General features: G+C 47.3%; 1 protein-coding gene across 1 annotated transcript; it reads left to right on the top strand.

Moving 5' to 3' along the window:
* Nucleotides 1-928: 928 nt before the first annotated feature.
* LOC122366768 (glutathione S-transferase 1-1-like) lies at nucleotides 929-8,262 on the top strand. The gene is made up of 4 exons (XM_043339334.1): nucleotides 929-3,043; nucleotides 5,800-6,002; nucleotides 6,373-6,511; nucleotides 7,431-8,262. The coding sequence occupies exons 2-4, from the start codon at nucleotides 5,803-5,805 to the stop codon at nucleotides 7,749-7,751; spliced, it is 660 nt and encodes a 219-aa protein (XP_043195269.1). The 5' UTR covers nucleotides 929-3,043; nucleotides 5,800-5,802; the 3' UTR covers nucleotides 7,752-8,262.
* Nucleotides 8,263-15,166: the final 6,904 nt, after the last annotated feature.

Raw genomic sequence — 15,166 nt, 5'->3', positions numbered from 1 at the left:
CCAAGAGCTCAGTTTTTAAGCTAGATCCAATTTCTTTGCATGAGAGGACTCAGAATAGACTGCGCTATCAAACTGCTATCTCGGATTTTCTAAATTTTGAAAATTTCGAAAATTTTATATTATAAAATTCAAATTTTATATTTTTACATTTTTTTTCAAAAAAAGTTTGACTTTTCGAAAAAACCGGAATATATGTGATAGAACACATTATTATGACTAACTCTAGCAAGTTTTAGCTAAATATCTTCAAAAATGGCGAAGTTATACGCATTATTGCAAAAAATTAAAAATTATTAATTTTTCAAATCAATTTTTCAGCACGAATTTGACATCGTACGCTAATATAAATAGCACCATCGTGTTCCTGAGCTCAAACTGCATCCAATAGACACCTTTTTGTTGAAAAATTTTAACTTCAAAATTTGACCTTTTTTGACCTGAAAGTGACCTGACCTAAGCTAAATTTGACTCAAAATGACCTCGAATGACACAGATGACATCAAATTCGAAATGTTTGGCCTAAATGGACCATAAAACATGTGTCACGTGACCGACGGATGATATAATATTTTCGTGACCTGTGATGACCTGACCTTGACCTGAAAATCAAAGTACAAGTTTGGTACCCTCAGAGTATCTAGAGCATCTGTTCACGAGTGTGTGAACCAAAAATGAGCCTGATCTGACTTGTAAGACGGCGGCCAGAGCCCAAAACGTGAAGAAGCCAAAATGCTAATAATTTTTGCTTTGACCTGACCTGTGACGTCATCGGTGACCTCGAGGTCAATGAAATTAGGTTTCGCTCGACAGTTTTTCCGGGGCTATCAGACGCCGTTTGAATTTTGACGATCGGCCCAGTAGTTTCGGAGTTAGGAGGGGGGGGGCTATGAATAGCCCCCCCCCCCCAGTAGGGCGTGTTATACGCAGACCCCAGTGGGGCGCGGGTTAAGGGACGCTGCCTGCCCGATTGGTCGGTCTCGGCGGAGCGAACTACCAGGAACTCTGGTAGCACGTCTGGGGGCACACTCGTCCCTCCAGACAGTGTGAGTCCGTCAGACTGGTTGAAGTCAACATCGTGTAAGGCAGTGGGGTTGGTTTCAGTCACGGCCGAGGGTCTCGGGTCATGGGTCTGGTCTACTCTATCCGGTGAGCCTTGCCCCTCGGATCGTGCCTGAGGGCGAGCATCGGCCGAAGCCGTGGTCCGTAAAGGGGGGTTTGAGGTATCCATGAAGTAGCTGATAGGTTCAGTCCCGCGGCCTCCCACCCACCTCGGAGCCCAACTGGAGGACGGCCACACTCCCCCGGAGGGTGGTGGTCCGCCAAGAGTACCGCAGGACTATACGGGGACCGGAACGCCAAAAGCAGCGAGCCGAAGCCGCCGGGTACGAGGCCGCGTGAGCCGCAACCACCGCAGAGCCAGGCCGCGCGAGACCGGACCAGGACCCACGCGGGCAAGTCCCCTCGGCGGCGCTAAGCCCCACGCTGAAGGACCAGGCGGCCCCTGCACCCAGCGGCAGCCCCCCGCATACCCGTCGCCCGGCCCCCTTGACTTCAATGAGCCAGTGCCGCACAGGACGACGCCTGACCGGCCGATTTCCCGCGTGCGGGGCCGACACGGGGCATCCCGCAGATCCGGGGATTGGCGTCAAAAACGTGTGTTGGAAGGCTGCCCCGACTGACCCGCAGGGCAGCTCCCTCAACACCCAGACATCCTCTTCCCGGTCTTTGGGCCGAGGGCACGGCGAAGCCAGTAAAACAGGGGAAGGGCCTCCGACCATGAAAGGAAAGGTAGTGAGAAGGCGAGATAATGGGATGATAGGCAGAGGGAAGACAAGGATGTCGAAGGGGGCTGGGACGAACGGGGTTGCTACACCCGTTACGCCAGTTGGAAAGAACCGACGCCCCTCGGGGTGCTGGGGCCGAAGGGGCGCAACTCCCCTACACCCGGAGGTGCCCTTGCGGGCAAATGAGGCAGCTAAATTATTGCACACTAGGCTGCATTAAAATTATAGCGAATAATACGTGCATGAGTTGAATGTTGGGTTAGCAGGGTAACTATATGTTATCAAACCACTAAAATCATTGGGAAAAATATTTTTAATTTAAAAAACAAAACAAAAAAGCAGAAATCTAACCCAGAAAATTCTGGTTAGGCACTGCCTGAGTTGCCTTAATGGGCGAACCGCCACTGCATCTGAAACTTCTAATGCAGTAAGAGGATTCCATTGAAGTCCGCTTAAACCGTCAATTATATGCAAGTACCTTATGCAGGAGGGGTCATGTGTAAACATAACTCCTTTAACCAGTTTCACAGAACTCAACAATCAGTGACTGGAATCGTTCTGATGGTCATTTATGTACCTGTCGGATCATGCAGCTCGAAGCGATCGAAAATATGAATATCGATTACGCGGTACCTGCAAACCGGGTCTCCACCATAGCTTGATCTGAACACACCTTTTCACACACGCCTTTACCACTACCTCCAGTATTTTCTAAGGTGCCGATAACGAGTGGATGGTATAACATGGTAGGTACTTTTTGTATGGGGGGAAAGGGTTCGCTTTGTCGTTCCCTCGACCTTTACCCGAAGTGCGGTGTTTTTTATTCTGATTTTTTCCCTGTATTCAACACATGTATTCAACACATCTAAATGACCTCACTTTCAATACAGTAATGTATTTGAATGTAGACACTACTGCCCTCTGTGCCACGCTGCCATTCAGTACCTACCTGTTTGTTGGATTGTAGCAACTCATGCACATTCATCACTTTTCGTTGTGGCATGTTCTAGAACTGACGTACTTCTGATCCTTTCCCTCCGCCCGCTTCACCCCCACTGGGGGCGGAGTGAGGAACGATCGCAGGTGTGACCTTGGCGGTGACTCGGCCGACGGCGGCGGTGGACGCGGAATGACTAGCACCGCCGGCAGCAGACAGTGTGGAGTTGGTCGACGGACGAGGGGCAGCGCGCAGTGCCGGCGCTTCACCGAGCTGCGTGGCGGAACTTCGGAGGGAGCTGAACGGTGCGCGCAACAAACAGGTATGTGGATGTTTTGGGTGTCGCGTGAGCTGGAATAAAATTTTCTTGTAGGCCGTGAGTCGTTCAATGAATGTAATGCTTCCTATCTTTTTTACGAATTGGTCTCATCCTGTATAAAAGGAAAGAAATTGGCTAAAGCTACAGCTTTCAGAAGAGTTCGAATAAGTTTTATCAAGTTTTAACCCTATTCCTGGCGGGCTCCGCCGGGACAAGAAACTGGCGGGGGGGGGGCGATTCGGCCCCCCCTTCAGATCTCAAAAACTACACATCGCAGCGACAAACGGTAAACGGCATCGGATACGCACGGTCAAGATCTACAATTTTTACTAAGGTCATTTTCAGGTCAGGTCAAAGATGACGTCACAGGGGTCGAAAAAGTCAAAATGGCGGCGCTAGATATGGAGAGTTTTTCTCGAATAACTTTCGAATTAGTCAAGATAGGAACAAACTAAGGGCATCATCGTGATCCTCTCGTCAATCCGCATCGAATGATATATATGTTGACCTCGAAAGGTCAAGGTCAAAGGTTGACCTCAGGTCACGTGACCTCGAGGTCATTATGTATATCATTCGATGCGTCTTGACGAGCTGAACACAATGAGACCATCCGCGCGGCTGTATCTTGTTCCTGTACGGAGTTATTGGCCAAAAACCTTTGGTGACCTTTGATGACGTCACATGACCTCACAGCTGCCCAACAGCAAAACAGACCTCAAGGTAGTGAAGGTTGATCGTATATGAAGTCATGTATGGTATATGGGGCCATTCCGACCCGTTTTAGTGGTAAAAACAGGGAGTTGATTTTTCCCCCATTGACTTATAATGGGGAGGTCGCGAAACTGACCTGACCTTAGGTCACCGATATCAAAATTCCGAGATATACAAATTGCACATATTGGTACCCTAACTAAAGCCTAAAGAGAAGAAATTGATCGGTCAAAAACTCTAGCTCTGGCGTGATTGCAAACTTTTCTGAGGTAGGGTCACCAAACCGCCTCTGGTGACCTGACCTGAGGTCAGATCAACTCAAAATTTTCAGACATGTTGCGTAGAAGCCTTTTAGGAAAAGTCAGAAAATTTGAGCTTCCTAGCTCAACGCGTTTGGGAGAAATAACCAAAAAACCTCAGGGGGGCTCCTGAGGCCCCCCGCCAGGAATAGGGTTAAGATGCTTACCGTAAAGTGGGGCTATTTGAGACAGTGGGGCTATTTGAGACAGTATTTAAAATCGCTATAAAATGAAGATCGTTTGATTTTTGTGTGATATTTTTGCTCAGAGAGGTGTGGAATCGAGCAGTAAATCGTCTGAGCAAAAATTAAGCATAAATTTTAAATAGTTTTTATTTTATAGCAATTTTAAATACTGTCTCAAATAGCCCCACTGTCTCAAATAGCCCCACCTTACGGTATGCATTTTTATGTGTGCCAATGACCACACGGCCGACAAAAACGTAAAACCCAATCTGCTAACGCAATTCGTTGTTATCTCGTGATTACATTCTTTCATTTTTAAGACGTGAAATGCGCTTCCTAGAGGCACCATCTACATCCGCTAATCCCAAGGAGCCCGCTGTCGAGGGCGGCATGCACGCCATCTCAAGGACACTGGGCTCGCGAGGCGCATCCTGTAATAGCCATCGCGAAGTCATGGTGACTTGGCGTTTTTACCTTGCTGACCATGGCGGATCAACTGGTCTTACTGACGCCGCCGCAATCTTCCGACGTTTACTCAGGGGCGATACGGTTAGAAATATATTGCGACAGGCTGTAGTGTGAAGTGGATGCACTCGTATGTACAAATGTAGAGACTTGTGGTCAATAATGTTCAGGCATAGCGTATGAAACGGAACGCTTCTTAATTGTGATAGGTATCTGTGTTCGCAAGGGAGTAATAAAATGGCATGCAATATTACGTCATGGGCGCCAAATAACCTTGTAGTCGCCGCCATCGGCGCTCCCTAAAGTCCCAATAAACAAACAAACAATATTACACGTTGCGTCAACAACAACAACAACAACAACAACAACAACAACAACAACCATTTATTTAGAGACAAAGTTGACGACAGTGGTGTTATGGGGAGATGGCACAAAGGCCCACTGCCTATCACTAGGCACCATCCCCCACCCGTTTTTGTCATGTTAGCTTAGTCCTGGCCATTATATCGAGCAGCGACTGAAAGTAATACCGAGCTCCAACCAAGAAAAGTCAAACAAGTAAACAAGAAATGAAATGAATACATTAGAAGTCTGATACGAATACATTAGAAGTTAGAAGTCTGAAGTCTGAAGTGTGAAGACCGACGTGTCTCTAAATGACCGAAGTGTCATAAATAATTGTGTAGTGTATGTACTATGTATTACACTTTTATCCTCAAACACCACGCCCGCAGAAATTCAGGACTAAGTTTACAATTTACTTTTTAACTTGTAATTGCGGTGACCAGCGGCCAGCCGACGGCTCGCCGGCGGGCACCAGACGCCCGGCCCGGCGCGGCCGACCGGTCACCCTAGCCCCCCGGCCAGGCGTGACATTGAAAGGTCAGAGGCCCAGCCGACTCCGGCAGCCGCCGCCATCCCGCGGGGTGCTTGAGGAGGGGCACTACACTACAAACTGTATGCCTTTGCCTTTCAGTAATGCAAACGTTTCCCCACATTCTTGCGGAGTGTCAACCGAAACTATGTGAAGCCACCCAACATGTGAGATGACACAGCGTTGCTCATACCCCTCATATAAAATTTCCTGTTCTTTCCGCAGGCCATGGGTGTGGAGATTTTCGGTGTGCAGGGCAGCCCGCCGTGCCGGGCCGTGTTCCTGGTTGCCAAGGCGATCGGACTAGACTATACCTACCATTGGGTGGACATGAAGGCTGGAGGTACTCGCACACCCGAGTTTCTCAAGATGAACCCGGCGCATACGGTACCCACCATGAAAGATGGTGATCTCTATTTGGGAGAAAGGTATGTGTGGAGGCCCCGAATGTGATACAGATCTCGCTTAGTTTGCTATGGTTATTTACATTAAGTTTGCTAGAGCGTGAAATTGATTCATGGCTAGACTGTGCTGTGTTAGCAAATCACTAGCCTGTTTCGGAACGTAAACGGAAGCCGAAAGCATGAGATGATTTGGCGCTTACGTGTCAAGACGATATATTACACGGCCTCCCTCTGAGTTGTTTTGACTACACAACGCTACGTAGAATAATCGTATATCACACCCGGCCAATTACTTGCTTCGGCGAGCGTAGGCTTTGTATACGGAAATCCCGTATCCTCTCAATTCTCAAAGTACATCAGACGCGACTGATCACTATTTTCTTCCCATTTCCAGCAAGGCTATTATCACGTATTTGGTGGACAAGTACGCGCCGGATAGTGAGCTGTACCCCAAGGACCCGGCGGAGCGAGCCAAGGTCGACCAGAGGCTCCACTTCGACTCCGGTCTCAACGTCAACTTCCGTGGCATTGCGGTAAGTTGGAGAACAGAATCCGTGCACTGTGCAGTCCAGGGCCTCGTTTCATAAAGCGAGTCCGTAACTTACGGCGGTTTTTGGTCTTGTATTGCAAGTGCATGTGAAGCGATGACGTGAATTTGAATCGTTGAATCTATTTATGGTGCATGCAAGAACAAAAGGGAGAAGGGGAAATAAATGTATCGCTTCACATGCACTTGCAATACAACACCAAAAACCGGCGTAAGTTACGGGCTCGCTTTATGAAACGAGGCCCCAGGGCTGCGGAGTCGATGGATTTTCAGTGACTCCGACTTCGACTCCGACTTGGGCTTCCAAAAACCTACTCCGACTGCGACTCCGACTACGGCCATAGCTGTCGACTCCGACTCCGACTCCGCAGCCCTGCTGTACATGCCAATGGTGATCATTGAGTTCTGCTAGCCAGCTTCGAGAGGGAATACGTCAAAATTTTGTTTCTGTAATATGTACAATAAGAAGATACATAAAATTATGGTTATGGGCTAAACAAAGCTCTGCTACAGCAATTTTTATTGGCAACATGATCATCCTCTACATAGCAGCGTTTGTGAACAGCTGTTACCCGTGTCCAAAAATTAGTTGATTTGGCTGAGAAACTACATCCGTGAGAAAATAAATTTTCACTCTCACCTCCAATTTTGAAGAACAACTTCTACTCTCAATTTTACTAAGAAAAGAATTTGCAAAAATGTCCATTTTTCACCCTAAATTTTAACACACTTGTTTAGAAATTTATGTTTGGATCCTTTTCCACTCTTTTTGGGCCTTATCCTACCGGCGAATTTCCACTCTTATCCCCTTTTGTTGAGAAATTTTCCCCTCTGACACCCCAACCGAATTACAATTCTGGGACTCTGGCTCTAGGCATAACCAGCATCTCATCCCCTGTTCACAGTTCCCGTTGCTGTTCACCAAGAGCCTAGACGAGTACAAGAAGAACAAGCCCAAGCTGGACGAGAGCCTGGACCTGCTGGAAACCTTCCTGGGTCTATCGAAGAACGTCGCCGGCGAGAAAGTTACCCTGGCCGACCTGGCGGTTCTGGTTCACATTTCCACACTAGCAACGGCTGGGCTTCTGGGCAATGACCGGTGGCCGCGCATCAACGCCTGGCTGACCCGTCTGCAGAGCGAACTGCCCTACTACAGCGCCAACGCCGAGGGATCAAACATGCTTGGCGGGGCAATCAAGGAGAGTCTCGCTCAGCTTAGCGCTTGAAAGAATGCTAATGGCTGAACAAAATTTGGCTCGTGGGTTGGACGTACTGAGGGCCTCGTTTACTTACCAAGCCCTGCACGTGTTGTACTTTTGGTGCGTCAATCAGCTTACAAAGAGATTGTCCTAATAAATAGCATGATCATGAAGCTAGATGCTGAGCACATCTTTGAAACGCCCTATGCTTAGACCAGAAAGTGTTTGCCGGTATTTGATGTCGTTGGCGTTTGACTGTTACGTACTCCTTTCCTGTACTGGCATTGTCACGGTGTCTTTGTGTATATTCTGTGTATTTTCTTGAGTCCATTGTGACTGACCCTCGTACTGAGTCAATAGCCGTCTACCTGAGTCTTGCTTGTCATGATGATGATGCTGACTGGCAAAAGGGGTACAGAAGGGTAATGGCAGCTAGTGAGTCAGCGCATGACGAACAATGATGCAGCCATGAAGCTATGGTGTGTACTGGTCTCATCAGTTCATTCGTGGGACTAATAAACGTGGCACAATTTTATAACCCGGTGTTTGGCTGTCGTAGAAGTCAGTTCGATCAAATGCAAACTTTGTTATTGTTTGACCTAGTGAGAAACCAACCCAGCTGGTGGCGAAATTTTCTTATGTCCACAGTCCAACGGATTTTGTTGTGGATTCGTATGGAGGTGATCCAATTTTAGTATGCGCAATTGTAGGTAAAATGCTGGGGAACATGTCCTTCGTCAAGCCATCGGATGATAACATGAACAATCGTAGAAAATTTGGATCTGACGAGAGCAGAGACTCTTTTTCCTCTGGTTCTGTCTTATTCATCATTCTCATGTTCAAAGCCTGTTATATCCTTGGTTGGCATCGATTACATGCATAAACACTACAGGCATCAACATCCACTAAATGTCCAATAAGTATACGACAGCAAACAGCTGTTGAATTTCGAAGCAGCGTCCTCCCGGCTACAAAAAGATCATATCGTTGTCATACTGCGAGGACATATGATTGGATTGAATGCCTCCATATCTCTCTGCTCCCATTTAGGCATCTTATTTTATAGCTGCGAAAACAAAGGACAATATGAGAATGTAGGACTCCTAAAATGCTAGAGGCTCTCCGAATGAGATATTTTACGAGTGGACTCTTCAATAAAGCGATGTACCTAAACTGAAAACAGATACTCGTACATGAAGCTGAATAAAGCTGAGCAGTAATGTTCCGTCAAAAGCTCTCCTACGGACATGCATATTGCATAAGCATCACATTTGCTTCGGAAATTAGTTTTCTCAGATTATGCCCGCCGGCGGAATCATTACGTGAATTTTCAATGCTTTAGGTCTTCATGGTATGCCACATTAATCATCACACAGCTGCCTAACACCTGACACAAAAAGCACATCATCGCGGCACCGCCACGAAGTTCTATCCAGTTTCGTTTGAAATTGATGTGCTCTCCTCGCTGCTTTCAAAGAACGTATGACCTGCCACAAAAGCCGCCCCAAACAAGGTGACCTTGGTGCTCGGATCGAGACCCGGCGGGAACTGGACGCGGTACACCTTAGTCCTACTGCGAGCCTCGTTCCTAAAGCCTCTATAAACTTTCGTAACCGAACCTACCCTCTGACCGTCGCCGCCTATCACGGGCAAGACAACATCCGCGCCACAGTGACAGCACCAACCCCAATCGCAGTCCGGTCCCGTGATGAAGAGCTTCGTATCACCGTCTGCGCTTCGCACAACAACCTTTGTATCGAATCTGAAGCAGCCTCGTTCTTGGGTTACTGCCCCTATCGGTAATCCTCCGGCAGTGACATCATATTCTCTTAGACATAAACATCTCGTCAGGGTGCCGTAACGGCTTGTTTCTGGAGTAGACAACGCGAGGACTTCTCTCTTCTCGAGGTCTTCGACGGCAAGTCGATACACCGGGCCATCTCCACAGAGGTTGACCAACCCGCAGAAATTGCAAAAGGCCACGTCAATAGACGCGCTGAAGAGGATTTGCCCCGAGGCGGTTCGAATTAGGTACTCGTATTCAGCGAGGCGGTCGATGGTCAACTCTTCGGCGACGATGACTGGTTCAAGACCCCGCGGACATCCAGCGATGGCGGTCGGTGGTAGCAGCGGTGAGAGCCCAAAGCCTCGAGATTCTTTGAAGGCGGTCTGGTTAGAAGAGAGGTAGGCTGATCCCAAGGGAGGCGGTTGAGTAGTTGTTGGCTGATGCCTTACCATTGACCAAGACATGGTGAACGTTGATGTAGGCGGGTGAAGATGCGTTCAGGATGATGAATCAGGGTAATCTTGGAATCCGGTATCCACCAAGGTCTGCCTGGATGACTGTCTAACCACCCAGGAGAATCCCAGGGGTGGTCAGGGTAGACGCTGTGGTCAGGTAGACGCTGCTGACGCAGTAGGTTACTTGAACTCTGGAAACCACCGTAGTTTTCTATAGCCGGGCATTGTGTGTGTAGACTGCTTGACTTTCTTCTATGTCCTATGTCTATGGAGTATATGGAGTCCACAGTTTATAGGCACGATCACATTGTTTCAGTTATTTCCCAAACTCGTTTTCCATATTCTCTCGGCTGCCAATCACTACCGTAGGAAAGTAACAGAGAAGTAAAGTAGAGAAGTGAAGCAATCTTGAATCACCGCAATCTGCTCACAGTCCGCCAACGCCCAAGACCGTTTACCCCCGACACCACACCCAAACTGACCAACATGCAACACAATTGCGTCGCTGGGGACGGAGCATCGTCGGTGCCGATGAGGCGCTGGCGCCGTCGGGTCAGACCAAGGTCATGCAGCCGATTGCATCACGGTTTCGCTCCGAGCAACGGAGATAGCGGGCGTCGCATCGCAGCAGACTGAGATGGCAACTGGCAAGTGATAGCATAACATGCATTGAAGTCTAGACAGTAAGTAGTAGCCGGTAGTAAGAGAATGGTCCGCAGTCAGCCTCGTGATGAGATCGAACACTTCATCGATCTGATGTCGCGTAATTTTATTCGCAAGGGGTGTCAGGCGAATAAAATGAAATGCAATATCACTGCTAAGTCTGTTGTGGAGACTGACGCGTTTATGTTATAAACTGAAATAAGCTTCTACAATATATATCGTAAGGTGATGTCTTTTCTTCTAATATTAACATGCAAAAGCTATCAGACTTACAATCCTAGAACATGCTTGCTTTTTTCGCCTTCGGACGGGAGCACTCCACACACGGGCAGACATCGTGCAGAGTATGTAAACTGTTATAACTCGGCCGGAGATGAATTTTCCAGACCTCAGTCCTTCTGATTTTCGAACTCGGTCTTCGGCTTTGTTTGAAAATCCGGTAAGGACCTCGGTCTTAAAAAATGATTTATGTACACCAGCCTCGTTCAGTATTATACCGTAGAATCCGCTTGATAAATCCACGGAAAATAAGTCCAGCCACTTATTGTGGCCACTTGAGCTGTCCACGGATTTTCTACATAAAAGTTTATGTTCATTAAGGTTTAAAAATCCAGCTACTCTGCTTGATGAAGCCACAAGGTGAAAGTTTTCGGCAGTTTTCAGTCACGTCTTCCCCATTGCAAGGGGAACGGAACGTACCGGTACTGCTGTGATACACTTTTTTCGTGAAAATAACTGACCCCGGTAAATAAAGCAACCGTTTAAAGGGTTGTTTAACCTTTAACATGGGGTTTGAGTTGAGATAGCCAAGTTAGCGGCGAGGTTCAGAAACCACTATCTATCTAGGTTGCAACCCCCGCGGCCTCTTGGTGTTGAAGAAATTCGTTCCCTTCATTTGAAAATGGGCCTTGTACAAGGCCCTATCTTCAACATGGAGCGACCGTTAGTGTGACGTCACCTCGTTTAGTCATTCTGATTTAAATGGGTTTGTTCGTTGAAAAATCGCTTAAAACTTGGTCTGAACTTTGTTGTCGTGCCTACAGAGTAAAAAGAATCAGCTTTATGACAGTAATGTGGCCTGGGGAAGGAGGTAATTTTGGGCTGTGACGTCACATATTTGAAAGATTGTGTTTGGAATATGGGAAGCCTAAGATGTTTAATGAAAGATAAAGGCCAGAACCGTGTTCCTGGTCATCCAATCTATAAAGTCGGGCACAATTTAACTGGTTTTAACAACATTTTAGAAGGTGGGATAGTCCCTTTAACAAATCCAAAACGTCGTGTCGCCAAGGTACATTTATCGAGCGAATTCTACTCTACAGTGTAGGGGAAGTTGGGGGAACGCCGAAGACTTTTTTCTGACGCCCGTAGCACGCAAGGTAGACAACATACGCTATTCTTGTTGGCATCATTCGAGAGGCCAGTCTTTTGCCTTTCAAACATACCAGGCGCATTTGATGAATTCGCATACCGTTAAGCGCACAAACTAAAAATATCAAAGAAGTGACTTTTTCGGCGTTGCCCCGGACTGCGGGGAAAGCCGAAAATGGGAGAAATGATCTACGGGGAATGCCGACATTGATGTTTTGCCATTTTATCTCAAACTTTATCCAGAATTCATCAAAGCTGACACACGTTTCAAGAGCTTGAGGACGCGGTGCACACTGGAAGTTATAATTGTGTGATATAATAAGAAAATGCCAGGTAAATCATTCCTTATAGGTAACAGGCCGTTGTGTCGGTTGAAAGTGTAATTTGTGTGACTAAAAATACGCGTTGCTATTCTACAGCAGTAAAGTCCACGTAGCGTGCTTTTAACACGTGCGTAATCGCACGTTTTCGGCATTACCCCAGCCAGCCATACTTTCATTTGCAGGCCCATAACTTTTCAACGTGCTGTATAAATTTCAAATAGGCAGCACACTTATGCAAAGACATGCTAAAGATTACTTGACCGAATTGGCCAGACAAACGGTAGCATAATGAGTAAAAAATGCAGCTTCAAAGGCGCATGTAGTACAAGGGAAACGTACCTTGAAAACGCTCTTGGCGCCCTCACAGTCGAAGTATTCCGAATGACGACTCTTAACAAACATGCGATAATTGTAGTCACTTAAGCTTCAGAGCATCACTGACAGGTGGCATCCATGTTTTACGGTTTTCGAAATATCTCGAATTTCGGCTTTGCCCCAACTCCGGCATTGCCCCAACTTCCCCTAGTACCCACCATTGTCAGGGTGTCCTTGTGTATTCTGTTTATTCTCTCTACCGTTGAGTCGATTGTAGCTGGTCTTCGTACTGAGTCACTAGCTGTCTGTCTTGAGTTGCTTGTCATGGTGAAAGTGCTGAATGACGGAAAGGAGTGCGGGAGGGGTGATGGTGAGTCAGCACATGGTGAACAAAAGTGAAGCCACCAAGCTATTCTGATTTCTGGCATAGTGGAAGGTGCTCAGGTCTCATCGGTTCATTTGTGGGAACTAATAAATGTGGCGCAATTTTATAATCCGTTGTTTGGTTGTCTGAGATCAATCGGATTGAATATAAACCCTTTTTTTATTGCTTGACCTCAGTTACCGACCATGCTTATGCTAAAATTTGGTACTGCTCGAATTCGATATGTATTGTGACAGGCGTCTTGATCAGCGCTTGATAGACCCAACTTAGTGCAATTGTGAGCGTACCTAATACTATGGACATGACCCTCATAAAGTCATCTGATGGGTTCCTACACCCTCGAAGAACTGGTGGTTTTCTCATTCATCAATTTCATGTTCAAAGGTAATTAGGGTTTTGATAATTATCGATTATAGCACATCAACTTAACAAGCATCAACATCCACTAGATGTGCATGCAACAGCAGACCCAACATTCGTTGAACATTTCAAGCAACGTAGGTACTGCCGGCTAGAACAAAGATAATATTGTCATACTGCGATGACACATCTCTAGATCACACATCCCTCTGCTTTTATTTATGCATCTAATTTTATAGTTCGAAAAAGAAAGTACAATCATAAGGGACGGTAGAACTCATAAAATGCTAGTGGCTCTCTGAACGAAACTCATGCGAGGAGACTCTTCAGTAAAGCGATGTGGACTGAACACACCTGCGCGTGCATGAAGACTGAAGAGTCTGAAGCTGAACAGCAGTGTTCCGTTAAAGCTCTCGGTCTAAGACATGCCAAAGCATCACATTTGCTTTTGGTGTAGATCTTTCACACTATCCCCACCGGCGAAACCATTCCGCGAACGCCCAATGTCTTAGGTCTTCACGGTATACCACATTTATCTTAACACAACTACCCAACACTGATCACAAGGGACACATCACCACCACAAACTGTTATCCAGTTTCATCTTACACATTCTCTTCGTTGCTCTCAAAGAACGTGTGGCCCGCCACGAAAACTGCCCCAAACAAGGTCGCTTTGGTGATCGGATCGAGACCCGACGGGAACTTCACCCGGTACACCTTACCCCTACTGCAAGTCTCCTTCATACATCCTCTCCAAACATTTGTCACCGAACCTACCCGCTGGCCATCGCCTCCAACCACGGGCAAGATAACATCCGAGCAGCATCACCACCCGGAACTGCAGTCTGGTCCCGTGATGAAGAGCTTCGCATCACCGTCTGCGCTTCGCACGCCGATCTTTGTCTGGAAACTGAAGCAGCCAGGTTCTTCAGTAACAGCACCTATATGTAAACCTCCCCCCGCAGTTACATCATACTCTTCTAGACATTGTAAACAGCTCGTCAAGGCGCCATAACGGCTTGTTTCTGGCGGAGACAACGTGAGGACTTCTCTCTTCTCGAGGTCTTCGACGGCAAGTCGATACGCCGGGCCATCTCCACAGAGGTTGAACAACCCGCAGAAATTGCAAAAGGCCACGTCAATAGACGCGCTGAAGAGGATTTGCCCCGAGGCGGTTCGAATTAGGTACTCGTATTCAGCGAGGCGGTCGATAGTCAACTCTTCGGCGACAATGACCGGCTCAAGACCTCGCGGACACCCGGCGATTGTGGTCGGTGGTAGCAGCGGTGAGAGGCCAAAGCCTCGAGATTCTTTGAAGGCGGTCTGGTTAGAAGAGAGGTAGGCTGATCCCAAGGGAGGCGGCTGAGTAGTTGTCGGCTGATGCCTTACCATTGACCAAGACATGGTGGACGTTGAAGTAGGCGGGTGAAGACACGTTCAGGACGATGAATCAGGGTAATTTGGAATCTGGTATCCACCAAGGTCTGCCTGGATGACTGTCTAACCACCCAGGAGAATCAAAGGGGTGGTCACTGGTCAGGGTAGACGCTGCTGACGCAGTAGGTTAGGTTACTTGAACTCTCGAAACCACCGTAGTTTTCTATAGGGCATTGTGTGTAGACTGCTTGACTTTCTTCTATGTCCTATGTCTATGGAGTATATGGAGTCCACAGTTTATAGGCACGATCACATTGTTTCAGTTATTTCCCAAACTCGTATGGCTTTCCATATTCTGTCGGCTGCCAATCACTACCGTAGGAAAGTAATAGAGTAGTAAAGTAG

The sequence above is a fragment of the Amphibalanus amphitrite genome, unplaced genomic scaffold, assembly GCF_019059575.1.
Source record: "Amphibalanus amphitrite isolate SeventyFive unplaced genomic scaffold, NRLGWU_Aamphi_draft 000829F_arrow, whole genome shotgun sequence".
NCBI lineage: Eukaryota > Metazoa > Arthropoda > Thecostraca > Balanomorpha > Balanidae > Amphibalanus > Amphibalanus amphitrite.
The sequence above is the reverse complement of the archived record's forward strand: the minus strand, read 5'-3'. Positions and strand labels throughout refer to the sequence as shown.